General features: G+C 43.4%; 1 protein-coding gene across 1 annotated transcript in view; it reads left to right on the top strand.

Annotated features, from left to right (window-relative positions):
• The window catches only part of B4GALNT2 (beta-1,4-N-acetyl-galactosaminyltransferase 2 (SID blood group)), a 43,200-nt gene extending 30,411 nt beyond the window's left edge, over positions 1-12,789 (top strand). Inside the window, exons 6-11 of the mRNA XM_036999169.2 lie at positions 380-560; positions 1,606-1,692; positions 7,311-7,498; positions 8,245-8,385; positions 10,738-10,957; positions 11,553-12,789. Coding sequence (XP_036855064.1) covers positions 380-560; positions 1,606-1,692; positions 7,311-7,498; positions 8,245-8,385; positions 10,738-10,957; positions 11,553-11,758 — 1,023 coding nt within the window. The 3' untranslated portion in view covers positions 11,759-12,789. The remainder of the gene's footprint in view (positions 1-379; positions 561-1,605; positions 1,693-7,310; positions 7,499-8,244; positions 8,386-10,737; positions 10,958-11,552) is intronic.
• The last annotated feature ends 2,996 nt before the right edge of the window (positions 12,790-15,785 follow it).

The raw sequence follows: 15,785 nt of genomic DNA, 5'->3' as shown, positions 1-15,785 counted from the left end.
GTAAAGCTGCCTCCCCTAGCAAGAAGGTATAGAATAGGAAGGGAAGAGGACGCAGAAGCAAACCCTGAAAAATTCCCTTTGGAGGTCAGACAGAGGAGGAAGAGCTGGCAAACGAAGTCGAAAGGACCAGCCAGCAGGAGAAAGAATGAATCCAGGAGAATGGAATCCTTCAAGCCAAGAAATCAGAATGTTTTGAGAAGTGGCCCTTGAACCACAGGGCCCAGGGCTTAATTTTCTTTCCATGCAGCTAGAGCAACTCCCAGCCGAGCCAGACCGCCGCTCCCAGGGGCTTCTCCTCTCCCCTTTAGTGCTCCCCCTGCTGGCCATCCTGGGTACGTGCCTTTACTTGCATTTAGCATCTTCCTTTCTCACCCCTTAGGTCACCCTGACAGCTTCTCTGGGGACACTGAACACTCTCGCGGACATTCCAGACAGGGTGGTGCAGGGCAGAGGCCAGAAGCAGCTGACCATTTCAACCAATAGCCGGAAGCTTTTGAATTTCGTCCTCCAGCATATGACATATACCAGCACGGTGTACCAGCTCCGTAGGGTGGATGTGGGTGAGAGCCTGTTCTTAGGTAGCAAAATGCTTAGGGAGTTGGAGAGCACCACCAGGCCCGCTCAAAGTCTCCCTCCCACAGGAAATCTTCCTGCATTTCAGACTCTTCCCTCGCCCCTGTTTCTAACCCAAGGCACCAGCTTCCCAGTCACTGTACTCGGTATTATCCTTATGTTGCCATTGACCCCATAGAGTGACTTGAAGGGGAGAACAGGCATCTCTCTATGAGGTCAGGTGGCTCATGCTGTGCACCTGGAAACCATCCACTTCTGGTCCCCATTCTGTGCAGCTTCCAAAGCTGAAGACTTGAGCTACGGCAGAGGAGAGAGCCAGGCTGTGCACCAGCATCTTGCCTTGGGCACCAACAGGGAAGAGGGATGTGGCAGAACTCCGAGTCCCTAGGGCAGGGGCTCTGTCTGCATCCTCTCATCCCAACCCCCCCGTCCCCCAACCCAGGGATTCCCAGGGGCACAATTCCTGCCACTCTCAGGGCAGCCTCTGTCTCTTCCTGGGTGAATTAAAGGCACCCTTTCCTCTTGACTAGATACACAGAGTGCATTCCCAGGACACCAACAGAGAAAATGAACCTTGGGACGGAGTACCCATGACCACAAACTAAAGGAATTCTCTTTGCTGTTAGCTTTTCAAACATTTCCTCTCACAAAATGACCCTGTGAGGTAATATAGGGCAGGGAGTGTTATCCTGGTTTTGTAGCTGGAGAAGGAGATTTAAGTGATTGACCGCAGGTATTTCATATAATAAATGGTGTAGTCGAGTCACACTTAATCAGACTCTCTGATTCCAAGCCCACCCTGCCCCACCAGATTCTCACCAGGGAAGAAACAGGAATTTAGGAGACATTCAGCAGGTTGCTCCAGCAAGTCTGGGGCCAGAATGCCATAGACTCAATGGGGTCCTCACTCTCACCCCAGTCAGGGCACCCTCTCCAGAACCTTCACTCCCCCACCATCTTGGCTTCCCAGGGGGACTGTGGAGAGTGACCCAGACATGGTACTGCCCATCCTGACCTTGTTTCTCCCTCCAGTGAGTTTGGAGTCCAAGTCCTCAGTGGCCAAGTTTCCAGTGACCATCTACCATCCTGTCATACCCAAGCTATATGACCCTGGACCAGGTAAGGCTCTTGTCCCTGGGGCTCCATGTGGAATCCTGTAGAGCTACTGGTGAAATTCAGAAGGGATCCTCTCGGGCACGGAGGCAAATTGATGAAAATAACAGCTCCAGTATGATTCCTGACAACAAGCTTCGTTTGGAGGAAAAACATTTAAGCAATACTCTCCTAATATTGCTTAATTATGTTTGATTTATTTTATGGTTGTGTTTATTTTGAAAAAAAATCCTAACAAAGTATAACATTTTGATAAGTAATTGTAACAAAAACTGTGTGGTACTGGAGCATGACTAAATATGTCAGTAGAATCAGCTTGGAAATGCAGAAATAGACATGTTGGAGTTTTAGCATGTTATAAAAGTAGACTTTCAAATTAAAAGAGAAAAGATGGATTATTTAAGAAGTCATGTGGGATATCCATGTAGCTATGGAAGATAAAAAGTTAGCATCTATCTTACAGCTCATACCAAGATAAGTTGCAAATAGATCAAATATCTAAATTTTTTTAAGAACTAGAAAAAATAAATAAAACCATGGAGTTGTAAAAATAACCTTAGAGGATAAGACTTTTCTAAATATGACACAAAGCCCAGAAACCATAAGGGAAAGACTAAAAACATAAAATAAATTTAAAAATTTAATGTTTTTATAGCAGAAACCCCCCATAAGCAAAATCAAATGACAAAGGACATACTGGGAAAAAATATTTTCAACATTCAAGTCAAAGGCCTTGAGAGAGTTTGTATGAATCAGTAAGAACACCCAATAAGCCAATGGGAAAATGCACAATTCACAAAAAAATAAGTTCAACAGTACTTCAAGCCATTAAAATATATGCTCAGTATTACACTAAGAAAAGTACAAGTGAAAACTAATTCATATCACAAAGTACTGGATGAGAAGTGGGGGAAACAGGCATTCTTACAAATGGCTGGTGGGGATTAAACTGGTACAAACTTGCTGGAGGCAGTTTGGCACTATCTAGCAATATTTTAAATGCGTATACTCTTTAGGCCAATAATTTCACTTCTAAAAGTTGTCCTACAGATCCTTGCATCTGTGTGAAATGACCTTTCTTCAAGGCTACTTAAGTGGGAGGCACTGGTTCAGTTCAGGGTGGGTGCATAGTGTGTAATGAAATGCCATGCAGTGGTGTGCAGCAGGAGGGAGGGAAAGCAGAGGAGGAGGGGTTTTTATATGGATACAAGATGCTTTCCAAGATGTATGCAAGGTACAGGAGAGAATGAAGAGTACGTTATTATTTCTGCAAAAGAAAAAAGAAAAAAGAGGGAACAAAGAATGTAGGTACATAGTTGATTGATTATGGAAAAATGAACAAGAAATCGGTAATACTGGTTGCCTCCTAGAAAGAGACCAAGTAATCTGGGACAGGGATGGGAAGAAGTGTTTTCACCGAATCACTTTGGAGATATATATGTATATTTGTTACCTAGAGATTCAAAATAAAATCTATTCTATCCAGATGGATTCTATTCCAAATATAAATTATTATTTGAAAGCAATAGCATTGCATACCTAGTGAGAAGGGTTTAAAATATTTGCTTAACACAGTAATTATCTCAAAAATAAAATAAACAAACAAAAGGAAATTCACAAAAAACCTTTTTTTGCTCCAGATTTGTTTTAAAGATAAAATGTTACAGATAAAATGGAAATCCCCACACTTATTCCCCTCTGTTCCTCCAGCAACCATGATCATATGTATCTTTCTTTTCCTGTTTTTGTACCTTTAATATGTAAATTTCTATTCACACACACACACACACAGCATACAGTGTTGTCTATGGGTTTTTGAACTCTTCATAAAGGTTATCACACAGTAGGTATGAAATTCTAGATGCTGACATTTTAAGAGAAGTCTGTAGCTTGCTTTTTGAGTTTGTTTCTTGGGTCTTTTGTTATATAAACACTTTATCCTTTAATGTAGCAAAATTGATGCATTGTTTTCTTTCCAGCTTTTGGTTTTTATGCCTTGCTCAAGAGATTCTTTCCTACATTAAAGCCATAAGGATATTCTCCTGTATTTTTTCCCCAAGTTGCCCGTTCGCTTTTCACATTTAGATATTTGATCCATACAGAAGTTACTTTTCTGTGTGGCATATGATGGGGATCTAATTTCTTGTATGTGAATAGCATATTGTCCCTTCACCTCCTCCCAGCTTGTATTGCTGCTCTGTCACGTGTCACCTTCCGTGTATGCAGGGATCTGAATCTGGGCTTTGTTAGGTTGCACTGACCTGTTTGTCCTTGGGGAAATTTCATAACATTTCAATACAGTTTATGATAGTTTTTATATCCAGTGGCCTTAAGTCTGTACTTCAGGATGACTGTACTACATCTGCTAGATTGTCTTAGCTCTTTTTTGGTCTTTTTCTTTTTCATTAAAATTTTAGGATCAGCTCATCAAGATCCTCTAAAATCCCTTGAGATTTTGATTAGACTATCACAGAATTTTTAGATTAATTAGAGATGAATTGACAGCTTTAGAAAGTTAAATAGTCCCACCCATGAATCTGTATACGTCTCCATGTTATAGTTCCCATGTTACAGTCTCTACACAGGTTCCTTAATAATTTATTTTGTAATTTTATTTGTAAAGGAATTGTACATATTTTATTGGATTTAATCTTAGGTACTTTACAGTTCTTATTGTTATTGTGAATTGGGTTTTTTTCCTACTATGTTTTGCTTGAGTTGTTGCTGGTATACAGGATCTTAGTGATTTTTGAATGTTGAACTTATAAACAACATTCATGTTGCATTCTGATTAGCAATGATTTTTTTAACATACAGAGTCTCTTAGACAAATAATGATGATTTTTGTTTCTTCTTTCTGATTCTTATAATTTGTTGCTTTATCTTAATGCCTTTGGCTAAAACTTTCAGGGCAATATTTAATGGCAGTAGTGGTAGCATGTAGTTTTTCTTGTTCCTGAATATTCTAATGTTACGCCATCAATATTTGCTGTGTGGTAGACATATCAGGGCATGAAGGTTTCTTTCTTATCATCTATTTCTACTGCTAAGAGTTTTGCTGTTTCTATTTTCTATTTTCTAAGAGGTTTTCTTATGAATGGGTATTGAATTTTGTCAAATAATTTGTCTGCATCCTATGAAATAATTTTTCTCCTTTAATTGGGCTCCTACAGTGATTTACATTGATTTTCTGCTGTTGAAATATCCTGGCACTTCTGGAATAAACCCACCTTAATTGCAATGCATTATTTGATTAAATGCTGAATCAAATTTGCTATTTTATTGAGGATTCTTGAATTTGTATTTAAAACTAAGACTGTCTTTTCCTGGAATGTCCTTGCCCAGTTTTGTTATCAATATTCTATAAATCTCATAAAATGAGTTGGGTAGCTTTTCTTTTTCTGAAATGAACTGTACTAAAATAGGAATTACATGTCCCTTGAAGCTTTGTTAAAACTGACCTGGTCCTTGGGTTTGTTTTGTTTTTGTTTTTGTCTAAGTTGGTGGGGAGGTGGCCAGGGGTTAGAAGTGGGAATGTGAATAGGAAGGAGTGAGAGAAAAGGGAAAATTTTAGAATATCAATTCTGTGTCCTCAGTGGTTATTGATGTGTATGTACACTGAGCCAATTTTTTAAATGTTTCTATGAAATTATCCACTTGATGTGCAATCACAAGTTTTTTGTCATAAGGTTGTTTATGACATTCTTTTATACTTTCTAAAACACTTTAATACATCTGAAGTCCTGTCCATCTTTTGGTTCTTAACATTTATCTTTGATAACTTATTTTTTCATACCCAAATATTCTCATTCCATTTATGCCTTTGTTTCATATTTTCTTTTCATATGTGTGATCCTGTTATCTACCACTGTAAACATCTGAAACATTTTCATTTCAAATCATTTTCAGATTTCTTTGTAACTTTCAGGTTACCTGGAGTATGCTCATCTGTGCTCAGTAGATTTGTGGCTGTTGTTCTTCATACTAATTTTCTTCCAGTGTTTTGTAATTGTTGTTGAGCTCACGTTGAGGAGGAGGCTTTGGCTTGCTTGTCTGTTTTGTTTTCTCCTCTCTCCCTCTCTCTTTCTGGGCTCCTTCCAGCTCATGGCTTTAGAGGTACTTCTGCTCCCAGGACCCTGGATTCTGGGAGTCCTTTTGTGCTGGAGTCTTGAGGTTCCTGTCCCACGGCGATACTGGCGTTACTGAAGAGCCAGCTGCTGGGCCTGAGAGTGGCTGGGCACAGGTCCTGGCGGAGGGGTAGCCTCATCTCTGTTTGCACCCAGAGGCGTGTGCAGGGATGATGGCTGGGTTGGGCTCCTTGCCGAGCAGGTAGCTGGCAGTGAGGGACGGAGAGTCTGTGACCAAGCTCCAGCCTATGGCTTCCAGCAAGAAGCTACAAGAGCCTTTTGCCCGTTAGCCCTCAGAATTGGCCTCCCCGCCTCCTCTGCTGCTTCTGATCCCTGGTGCAGCAGGCCCCAGCCCCAGCTCTGCTTGCTGCTTTTTATTTCTGTTCCTGGGAAGAAATGTTATCTATTTTTGAGCATGGCTATATCTTTGCATTTTTCTTTATCATTGCTATGTGTTTGGAAAAATAAGGAAACCCAAAGCAGAAAACCACAACACCAACTTGGACAGGAGTCCTTGCTTCAACCACATCCTGTGGGAGTCACGCCTCTGGTTCTCTTTATTATAACAAAAGAACCAAACTTGTCCTGTGGCCTAAGACAAGAAAAGGGAGGAGAGGATTCATTTGACATGCTCTTGAACATGATTCCTGCACTCCCTCAGACCCAGGGGAGCTGGGGAAATGGTGCATTAAGAAGGGAGCTCTGGAATGACTTCCAACTTTGTCCCTCTGAGAGAGCAGCTCTGCAGCGGAGCTGTGGGACACTCACCCGCAAACAGTAGGTAGGGCTGCGGCCTTTAGCGTGCCCTCCATGAGCTCGGTCAGCTGGTGCTGCCCCCACATGCGGTGGCTCCACCCCCAAAACACACTAGCCGTCCCAGTTCTGCCATCATGGGGTCTTTCCCACAGAAAAACTGTCCCTTCTCCAACCTTTTATATATATATACCACACGCCTTATTGGTCCAGGCTTTCCAACCTCCAAGTAGACCTATCTCCACTCATGTTTCCCTGTGGGTACAAACCAACTAGTTTTCTCTCTAAGAGGGCAGCTGATGACAAGGGCAGGTCTCAAATCCCTTGGGTCTTTTCTCCTCTTCCTGGGCCCTGGGGCTCACCATCTTGAACCTCTTGATGGGCAGAGCTGGCTGTATCTAAACCCTCGGTATCAACGTGAAGGCCTGGTGCAAGCAAAGGGCTGACAGGCATAAAATGAAGCATCCACATAGACAAGAGGAAATGGTGTAGGGGAGCCAATGGAACCAGAAAAAGAAACTCGGGAATAGAAGACAGATAAAATCTCAAGAAACTGAGTATGTTTTAAATATACTTATTTTCCAATCCAACTAATAAACTCTTGTTAAGCACCAACATGAGCAAGAAGCACAGGGCCCACAAATATTGAGAGGTCATGGCATAGAGAAAGCACCAGAACAGCGCAAGCCAACACAGTGAGGCACCTCCAAACACAGAGCTCTGACCCCATCCTTTCTTGCCCAGAGAGGAAGCTCAGAGACCTGGTGACGGTTGCCACCAAAACTTTCCTCCGTCCCCACAAGCTCATGATCATGCTCCGGAGTCTTCGTGTGTATTACCCAGATTTGACCGTGATTGTAGCTGATGACAGCAAGGAGCCCATGAAAATCAATGACAGCCACGTCGAGTATTATACCATGCCCTTTGGGAAGGTATGTCCCTCCAAGACAGGAGAGAGCTGCGTCCCAAGACAAGAGGGCCTCAGGGTTTCAGGTGTACACTGAATGGGGCTTCTTGGGTGGCTTTCCCAAGGAAGCAGGATCTTGGAGCAGAGTGGGTAGGGCTCTCCTTTGAGTGCCCTTGCTGACTTCAAATTCACAGATAATGAGTAGAAAATTTTCTACATGAACAGGCTGGTCAATCCACATTTCCTCACATTTGGTGTGGAAATTGATTGAGGCCCTTTTAAGGAACCCGAGGTGTCCAAAGTCCTAAGGATTCTAACCACAGAGAAGCCCCTCATCCCTACGATTCCCCCCAAGCTGGAGTGTCCCTTTCTATCTGTCGGTCCACCACACACACACCTTCCTACAAGGGCACACCGAAGGAAATGGATCTTATACTTATCAGAGCTCCCCACCCTCCAACATCTTCCAGGCACCATAATGGGAATGGAAAGAGAGCCACAGAGATGTTGTCAGGTGGAAAAGGACTTCAGTCAATCCATACTGGCCACAGGGTCCAGGGAGGGCCATCTAGTCCTTCTCTGCCTCAGTCTTTGACCAAAGAGCCCCTGTCCCTCTTCCATGTCTCTGAGGCAGGGACTCCCTCTCACCCAGGGGTTCTCAACCACTATTTGGGGTGCACCCTGGCTCTTGGGAATTTAGAAGCCTCCCCCAGTGCTTCTAATTTGTAGCCAGGCCTAGCAACCACTGATCCAGCCCTATTCCACCTACAGGGCTGGTTTGCTGGTAGAAACCTGGCCATATCTCAGGTCACCACCAAATATGTTCTCTGGGTGGATGATGACTTTCTCTTCAACGAAAAGACCAAGATTGAAGTGCTGGTGGATGTCCTGGAGAACAGCGAGCTGGATGTGGTAAGGGAGGGGTGCCGGTTTTACCCCCTGTAGATACAGCCCAGAGAGGCAAAGGGACGGAGAAGAGAGGAGAGAGTGTGAGAGAAGAGGAGAGAGCGAGCCGGGGAGTTCGCGGGGCCGGTGCAGGAGACGACTGAGGGGCAGAGGGCCTCCCCCCGGGAGTCAGGAGATGCGCTGGTCCTCTCCGCCTCCATACTGACTTTTCTCTAGACTACACTAGCTGCAGCCGCCCCCACCCACCATTGTTCCATCTTTAAAATGGTGACTTCACGAATCACTTCTAAGTTCTCCCCAGGCTGGTGTGAGATGAGAGGGCAGTGCTTTGGTTTGGTGACACATCATTTCAAAAAATGGAAACGGGACAAAGCTTTAAAATAAGCACATAGCTCTAATGACCTTTTTTAAAACAGAAAATAATGTGAATATTGGGGAGGAAGAATTTTCTTCTACCCTTCAAGGTTCTTCTAGCTGGTCCAAGAATACATGAGACAGATTAACAGGAGAAAAAAAAACAAAGTTTAATCACATAAGTACAGAGGCCCAATAAAGGAGGAAATTGAGACCCCAAGAAATGATCAAGACAGGCAGTTTCTGTACATTTTAGACATACAGACAATAAATATGTGAAGAACTGACAGGACAAAGAAAATTTAGGTTTGGCTGCTTTGATTAGTAAGGACTTCTAAACGGCATTTGGGCTGAGGTAGTATATGAGTAAAAAAATAACAAGATTTGTTTATGCAATGTTCTTGGCTCCAAATTCCTTCTCTGTGAATAAGGATGTCTCTTTACCTCCAAGTGCAGGGAGGGCACCCCTCACATGGGAGGTTTATTTCCTGGTTTCAGGGGGACACAGAGGAGGGTCAGAGTATCCTTCTCGCACCAGCTGTTTCTCCAGTCACTTTAATTCAAAGTCATCAAAATGCCAAAGTGGCACATTTTGGGAGCAGCTTAGCCCTGGTCCCTATCAAAACACCAAATGTTAATTGATACACAGAAAAGAGAAACAAAATGTGATGCTAATTAACAGTATTTTGTTGTATTCTTGAAATTTGCAGAGAGGATAGACTTTAAATATCACCACATGCACACATAGAATGGTAACTGTAGAAGTGATGGATATGTTAATTAGCTTATCATGATCTTTTCACTATATATATATATCAAAACATCAAGCTGTACACCTTAAATTATACCATTTTAAAGTGTCAAAGATATCTCAATAAAGCTGTTAAAAAAGAAAGAAAATGAGTTCATACAGTAAGTGGCACTGTGACCACAGTTAAATCTTACTCCAGGTAGACAGTCCCCAAAGCAGCTGGACTGACTGAAATATCTCTTGACTGATCTTCTAGGGACCAGATCACAACAGGATTGATGGGGTAGAAGGGGTAGTTCCCTCTGGTTAAAAATCCAATCCAGCACTTGACTGCTTCCAGGGTCACCCAGGACCAACTTTCTTTCCTGGTTGCTCTGCCATCCTGTGGCTCTTGCGTGCTTGGCCAGAAGAAAACAGGGGAGCAGAAGTGGAGTACAAGCGATTTTCTTTTAAGAATGTGATCTAGAAGCTGCAGACATCCTTTTAAATCATATCCCTCAGTCAGGACTTAAACACATGGTCAAACTTTGCCAGGGAGGGGGTGAAGTCTCACACACTCTCCTCTCTTTAGTGGGGTAGTGGTTATATCTTAATTAAGACCACTTAAAACTCAGTTCATTTACTAAAAGGACAGGACAGAACAGGTGATGTGGGACAGTTAGACTTTACTGTGCCTAGGTGACTGTGACAGCTCAAGAATAGATGCATTGCTTGCCCTGTTTTGCTCAGACTCACACATGGAAATGCACATATCTCCCATGTGGCATGGACAGGGCAGCTCAGGGGGGTCAGCCAGGAGCAGAGGGTGGGAAGAAGAAAGCTTGAGACGTGGCCCTCTGCAAGGAGTCCCACAGCAGACACTCCGTGTACAGGCAACTGTACCTGCAGGCTGTGTCGTCCTGCACCCAAAGACAGGAGTGAGTCACCTTCCTCTGGAAAGAGTGAGCTTGCTGTAGGGTAAGCAGAGAGAGAAGTTGTCTGCCCTTTGGATTTGGTGTGAGTGCTTTCTGCTCCTACCAAGGAGATTTTCTAGGGTAATAGGAAAGGACGGATTGAAGGACCCAGCAGTAATATGCAAAGGCTGTGGCCACAACAGCAAAGAGAGTAACTGAGGAGTAGTATGAAGGGTAGATAGAGAACGGTCGTGATTCTTGTTGTAAATAACTGGTGTCAATCCAGTAAGGCTTCCTGGCAGAGGCACCGTGGATATTGATGTATATTCTCTAACATGGTGTTCTTTGTCCACTGGCCAGGTAGGCGGCAGTGTGCTGGGAAACGTGTTCCAGTTTAAGCTGTTGCTGGAGCAGAGTGAGAGTGGGGACTGTCTTCACCGGAGGCCAGGATCTTTCCGGCCCCTGGATGGCTTCCCCAGCTGCGTGGTGACCAGTGGTGTTGTCAACTTCTTCCTGGCCCACACAGAGCAACTCCAAAGAGTTGGCTTCGATCCCCACCTGCAAAGAGTGGCTCACTCAGGTGAGGAGGCTGGAGAGTGAGAGGGGGAGCTGGGCTGTGACCTGACCTCAGAAGTTTGTTTTTTCCAAAGGCTGTGTGCCACTGACTGGGTCACTGGCCTGGTAACAGAGGGTCCTGCTGCTTTCCCCCAAGGTCAGATCTCATGGTCTCTCTTGCCTCCCACCTTCTCCTCCCTTTGACTTCTTATCTCCATTGGTTGCTCCTGCCCTTCTAACACCCTTCCCCTTCCTGTCCCTGCAGCTCTGTCCCCTCCCCCTTTCCTTACCTTGCCTCTTATTCACAGTTTCCAGAAACCCTTTTCTACTTAACGATGACTGGTTAACTGCACTCTCGTCTTATCCCCTCAGTCCTGGAGTCCACGGTTGTGTCCATCTGGAGAGCTAATCCGTGTCCCTCTGCCTTTCTGCCATCTCTGAGAAACAAGCTTATTTGCTTCCTTCCAACTCAGCCTTGGCAGGTGGCTTCACACGGCACTGAACCTCCGCACGGGTATAAACTGTGTCCCCTCCCCCAGCTCTCTTTCCAGACCCAGAATGACCCTGGTTTTCTGGCTGAGACTCACATGCCGTCTTACGTGCTCTCCCTGTCTTGGCAGAGTTCTTTATCGATGGGCTTGGGAGCTTGCTCGTGGGGTCATGCCCAGAAGTGATCATAGGTCACCAGCCCCGTTCTTCAGTGGTGGACCCAGATCTGGCTGCCCTGGAGAAGTCCTACAGTGCATACCGGGCCAACACCAACGCCCAGATCCAGTTCAAGCTGGCTCTCCACTACTTTAAGAACCATCTCCAATGCTCCACATAAAGATGCCGGGGCATCAGAAAAACACGAGGCTGACGGACTGTGGGCATCTAGAACAGTGGAACTGGTGGTTGGGCTACCAAACTGTAGACTCCTGATAAGACCAACATTGTGATGCACTAGCTAGTGGGTGGGGCAAATGGGTGGGGCTCAGTTACTGGAAATACCAATCAAAGGCTAAGGGTCATTAGAAATGGACCAATCACTGGTCAGAGCAATGGAGATCTATTAATAATCATTTGCTGGTTTGAAGACTTACCATTTGTGAAGCACTTACACATGTAGTACCTCACATTATTCAGTCTCACGTGAAAGAGTATATTATGGGTTGGTATCCTTGGTCAAATGAATGGCTGCTGGGTCCTTGAGGGTTATTTGGTGAAAATTATGTCACAGTCAGAAGCATCATCTCTGGCATCACTGTCATTCACAAATTTTTATTTCATCCTACCCTGGTACCTCAAATACTGTGAATAATGCAGAGTCCTTGCCTTGAGGAGGTTGCAGCCTGGTTCAGGTCAGTGCACTGGTCGAATTGGGCCACCTGGATCAGAGGATCCGCAGAGGGGGTAGTGACCAGGGCCCCAGAGCTGAGGAAGGCTCTGTGGAGTGAGCTCTCTGGAGCCTGGAAGGATTTAGGCAGTTGGAGGGTGCACTGGGGTCGTCCACTGGCTGCCCGAATAAAGAATTCTCTGGCATCAGACTCACTACCACGATGACACATTCCAGATGCCAGGGATTGAACTTGGACCCTGTACTAAGGTGCCATGACAGCAGTGTAAATGCAGCGGCAAGCCACTGAATTCCTGGAATTTGAGGCTGTTGCTCACCACTTAAGACCCATGTCATCTGCAGAGTGGAGCCATCTATAGATGTGGAGGAAGATTCTTTCATCTTGGAAATCAGCAGATTCTACAACTACTACCCTAGCCCTGCCTTTAGGGTTTCCACTCCGTCCTACTGGAGATGGTCTAGGGCAGCTCAGGATCTCTGAAAATGCGTCTGTGAGATACTAATAAACTTTGTGAAAAATGTTTTGGCTGTCAAATAATTTTGAAAAATACTGCATGTTGTATCTCCCTCTTGGAAAGTTGCAATTCACATTCGTTTATTAAAGGCTCTGAAAAGTCCTGCAGTAAAGAAATATGTTTAACTTTGCTTAATTCAGCATTTCTCAGATATGGATATAGACTGGCAATCAATTTTTATTGTCCCAAACCAGAATTGAACACACATCTTATTCCATTGTGTATGTCACAGAGAGTTGATCGGAAAGGTTTTTACAGCTTTAACGAACACGCACAGTCATTTTGTGGAGAAGTACACACAGTATAGCTATATGGGAAGACAATATGAGACTGTCCCATACGGTACTTCCCTTAGAACCAGGCAGAAGGGCCCCTACCTGGGTTTTGTACTTTAGAGCACCCTGCATGCTTACTGATGAACACCCAGGCATCTCTGTCACTCAGGATCCAGTTTTCAGGGCTAGGACAGTATAACCTGTTTCCCTAAATATCCACTCTGGGGACTCACACTGCTCCCCCCCCAGGGCATGTTTTGAGTAACATTATTTTACTAATTTTTTTAATAGAAACAGTTATTTTGAAAAAAAATTGCAGTAAAATACGCAACATAAAATGTCCTGTCCTCACCATTTTAAGTGTACAGCTCTGTGACACTGCGCACATTCACACTGCTGTGCAGCCATCACCACCAACCATCTGCAGACCTTCTTCATCCCAAACTAGAACTCTGTACCCATTAAACACTAACTCTCCTCTCTCCCCTTCCCCCAGTCCCTAGAAATCACCATTCTGCTTTCTGTCTCTATGAATTTGATGACTCCAAGTACCTCAGATGAATGGAATCATACAGTATTTGTCCTTTCATATCTGGCTTATTTCACTGAGCATAATGTCCTCAGGTTCATCCCTGTTTTAGCATGTACCAGAATTTCCTTCTTTTTAAAGGATCAATAATATTCCATTGTGTGCACAGACCACATTTGCTCTTCTCTCCATCCGCCAGTGGGCTTTGGGTTGCTACTACCTTTTGGTTATTGTGATAACCCTGCTATGAACATGGTTGTACATATGTATCACTGAGACCTTGCTTCCAATTCTTTTGGGTATATACCCAGAAGCAGAATTGATGGATCATATCATTATTTTATTTTTAATGTTTGGAGTAACTACCATACTGTTTTCCATACGCACCTGCAAGATTTTATATTCCCATCAACAGCGCACACAGGTTCCAGTTTCTCCACATCCTCATACACACATTTTTTTAATAGCTGCCATCCAGTGATTGTGAAGTGTATCACACTGTGTTTTTTTAACCTCTTTTTATTGACTTCTTTTTTAAAATTGAAATATAGTGTATATACAATTTATATTGGTTTCAGGTGAACAACTTAGTGATTCATCATTTATATACATTTTATACATAAAATGCTCACTGTGTTAAATATAGTTACCATCTGTCTGAGTAGCATCACTTTACAGGTTAGCAGACTTCTTTGTAAAGGACCAGATAGTAAATATTTAAAGATTTGTGGGGCTTACGGTCTCTGTCACATATTCTTTTTCATTTTTATAACCCTTTAAGATGTAAAAACCATTATGAACTCGTAGGGCCACACAAAACCCAGGCTGCACTTGGTCCACTGGCTGTAGTTTGTTGACAGATTAATATTGCCACTGGCTACAAATGAAGTGAAAAATATCAGTTATAAGAACAAATTAGTGATTTTGTGGAAACAGAAGCAAGAAAATTAAGTTGTATGGAATAAATAAGTAAATTATAAATTATATATATACATATATATATATATCTTTGTTCTTATTTAATGGTCATCAATGGATCAACAAAAAAACCAGACCTGCGCAATAATTATTAAAATCCATTGCTTTGGTATGTTGCTGATTTTTAGTCATAGAAAAACCATCGTTTTACAATATTTTTTATTTTTTCCATTATAAAGATAACATTTATCAAGGTAAGAGGATAGAACATTTATTTTAAACAGTTTGCCAGCTTTGGTTATTATAGTTTTTAAATGTTTTAATATTTTTAAATAGTTAAGATAGAAATAAAATATTTAGATAAATATTTAATGGGTGCCAGGCCTGGTTCCACAAAACTGTCTGCTTTCCTGATTAATTCCTTGCATTCTTGATATAGGGGATAGAGTTGTGCACTTTCATGGCAATCATAGCCTTCTCCAACGTTGCCCAGCAGGGACCATTTTGACATGCTGTAGTTATTTATCATCAATATGTTCCAGGCACATCCCCTTCCCTGTCTCAAGATCTGGAACGTTCTACTCCAGCAGGAAGGAGTAGTTAGAATGGAGCTCTTGTTGGGTGTTCACCTAAACTTGGAGGCAATTCTCCAGGCTGACCAACTACCCAGAGAGTGTGTGACCCCACTCCCTGGCCAAAATGTACTGGACCAAGAAAGGCAGGCTTCTGAACACACGGCCTATCAGATTGTCTCTCTTGGGATTTGAATTGGGCCTGAAAAGCAAGGCTCTGGGGTGGCAGGACTTCTGACATTATACTCAGGAGCTGCAGAGGTGCCCCTTCACACTGTGCACCAAGGAGCAGAAAGGCCAGTCTGCAGCTAGAAAAGAATTTGACATATGCACAGAAGGGCTGCAATGAGACTCCTTAAGGCCTTCTGCTTCTTTTCTGAGTTTGGCCATGGTCCTTCCCTGAGGTTTTGTGAAACCCTATACCCTTATAATTCTTTCTTTTTGCTCAACCTAATTTGAGTCGGTTCCTGTTGCTTATAAGCAAACTGTCCTAAATAATACAACCATTCTGTGTGTCCTGTTTGTTTTCAAAACAGAATGGCATAAATAAGAAGTTTTCTCCTTGGGTGGTTTGGAAGCAAAAACTAGGTCACAGGCAGTAACAGCCACATAGACTTCCTTCCAGTCTTCAATTTCAGACACAACCAAGCAGCCTGGACCAAATCGATGACAAAGGTATCCTTAGCAAGACAATCAAGATCCCCTGAT

The sequence above is a fragment of the Manis javanica genome, chromosome 4 (assembly GCF_040802235.1).
Source record: "Manis javanica isolate MJ-LG chromosome 4, MJ_LKY, whole genome shotgun sequence".
In the NCBI taxonomy this organism is placed as follows: Eukaryota; Metazoa; Chordata; class Mammalia; order Pholidota; family Manidae; genus Manis; species Manis javanica.
This window is presented reverse-complemented; position numbering and strand designations above follow the sequence as displayed.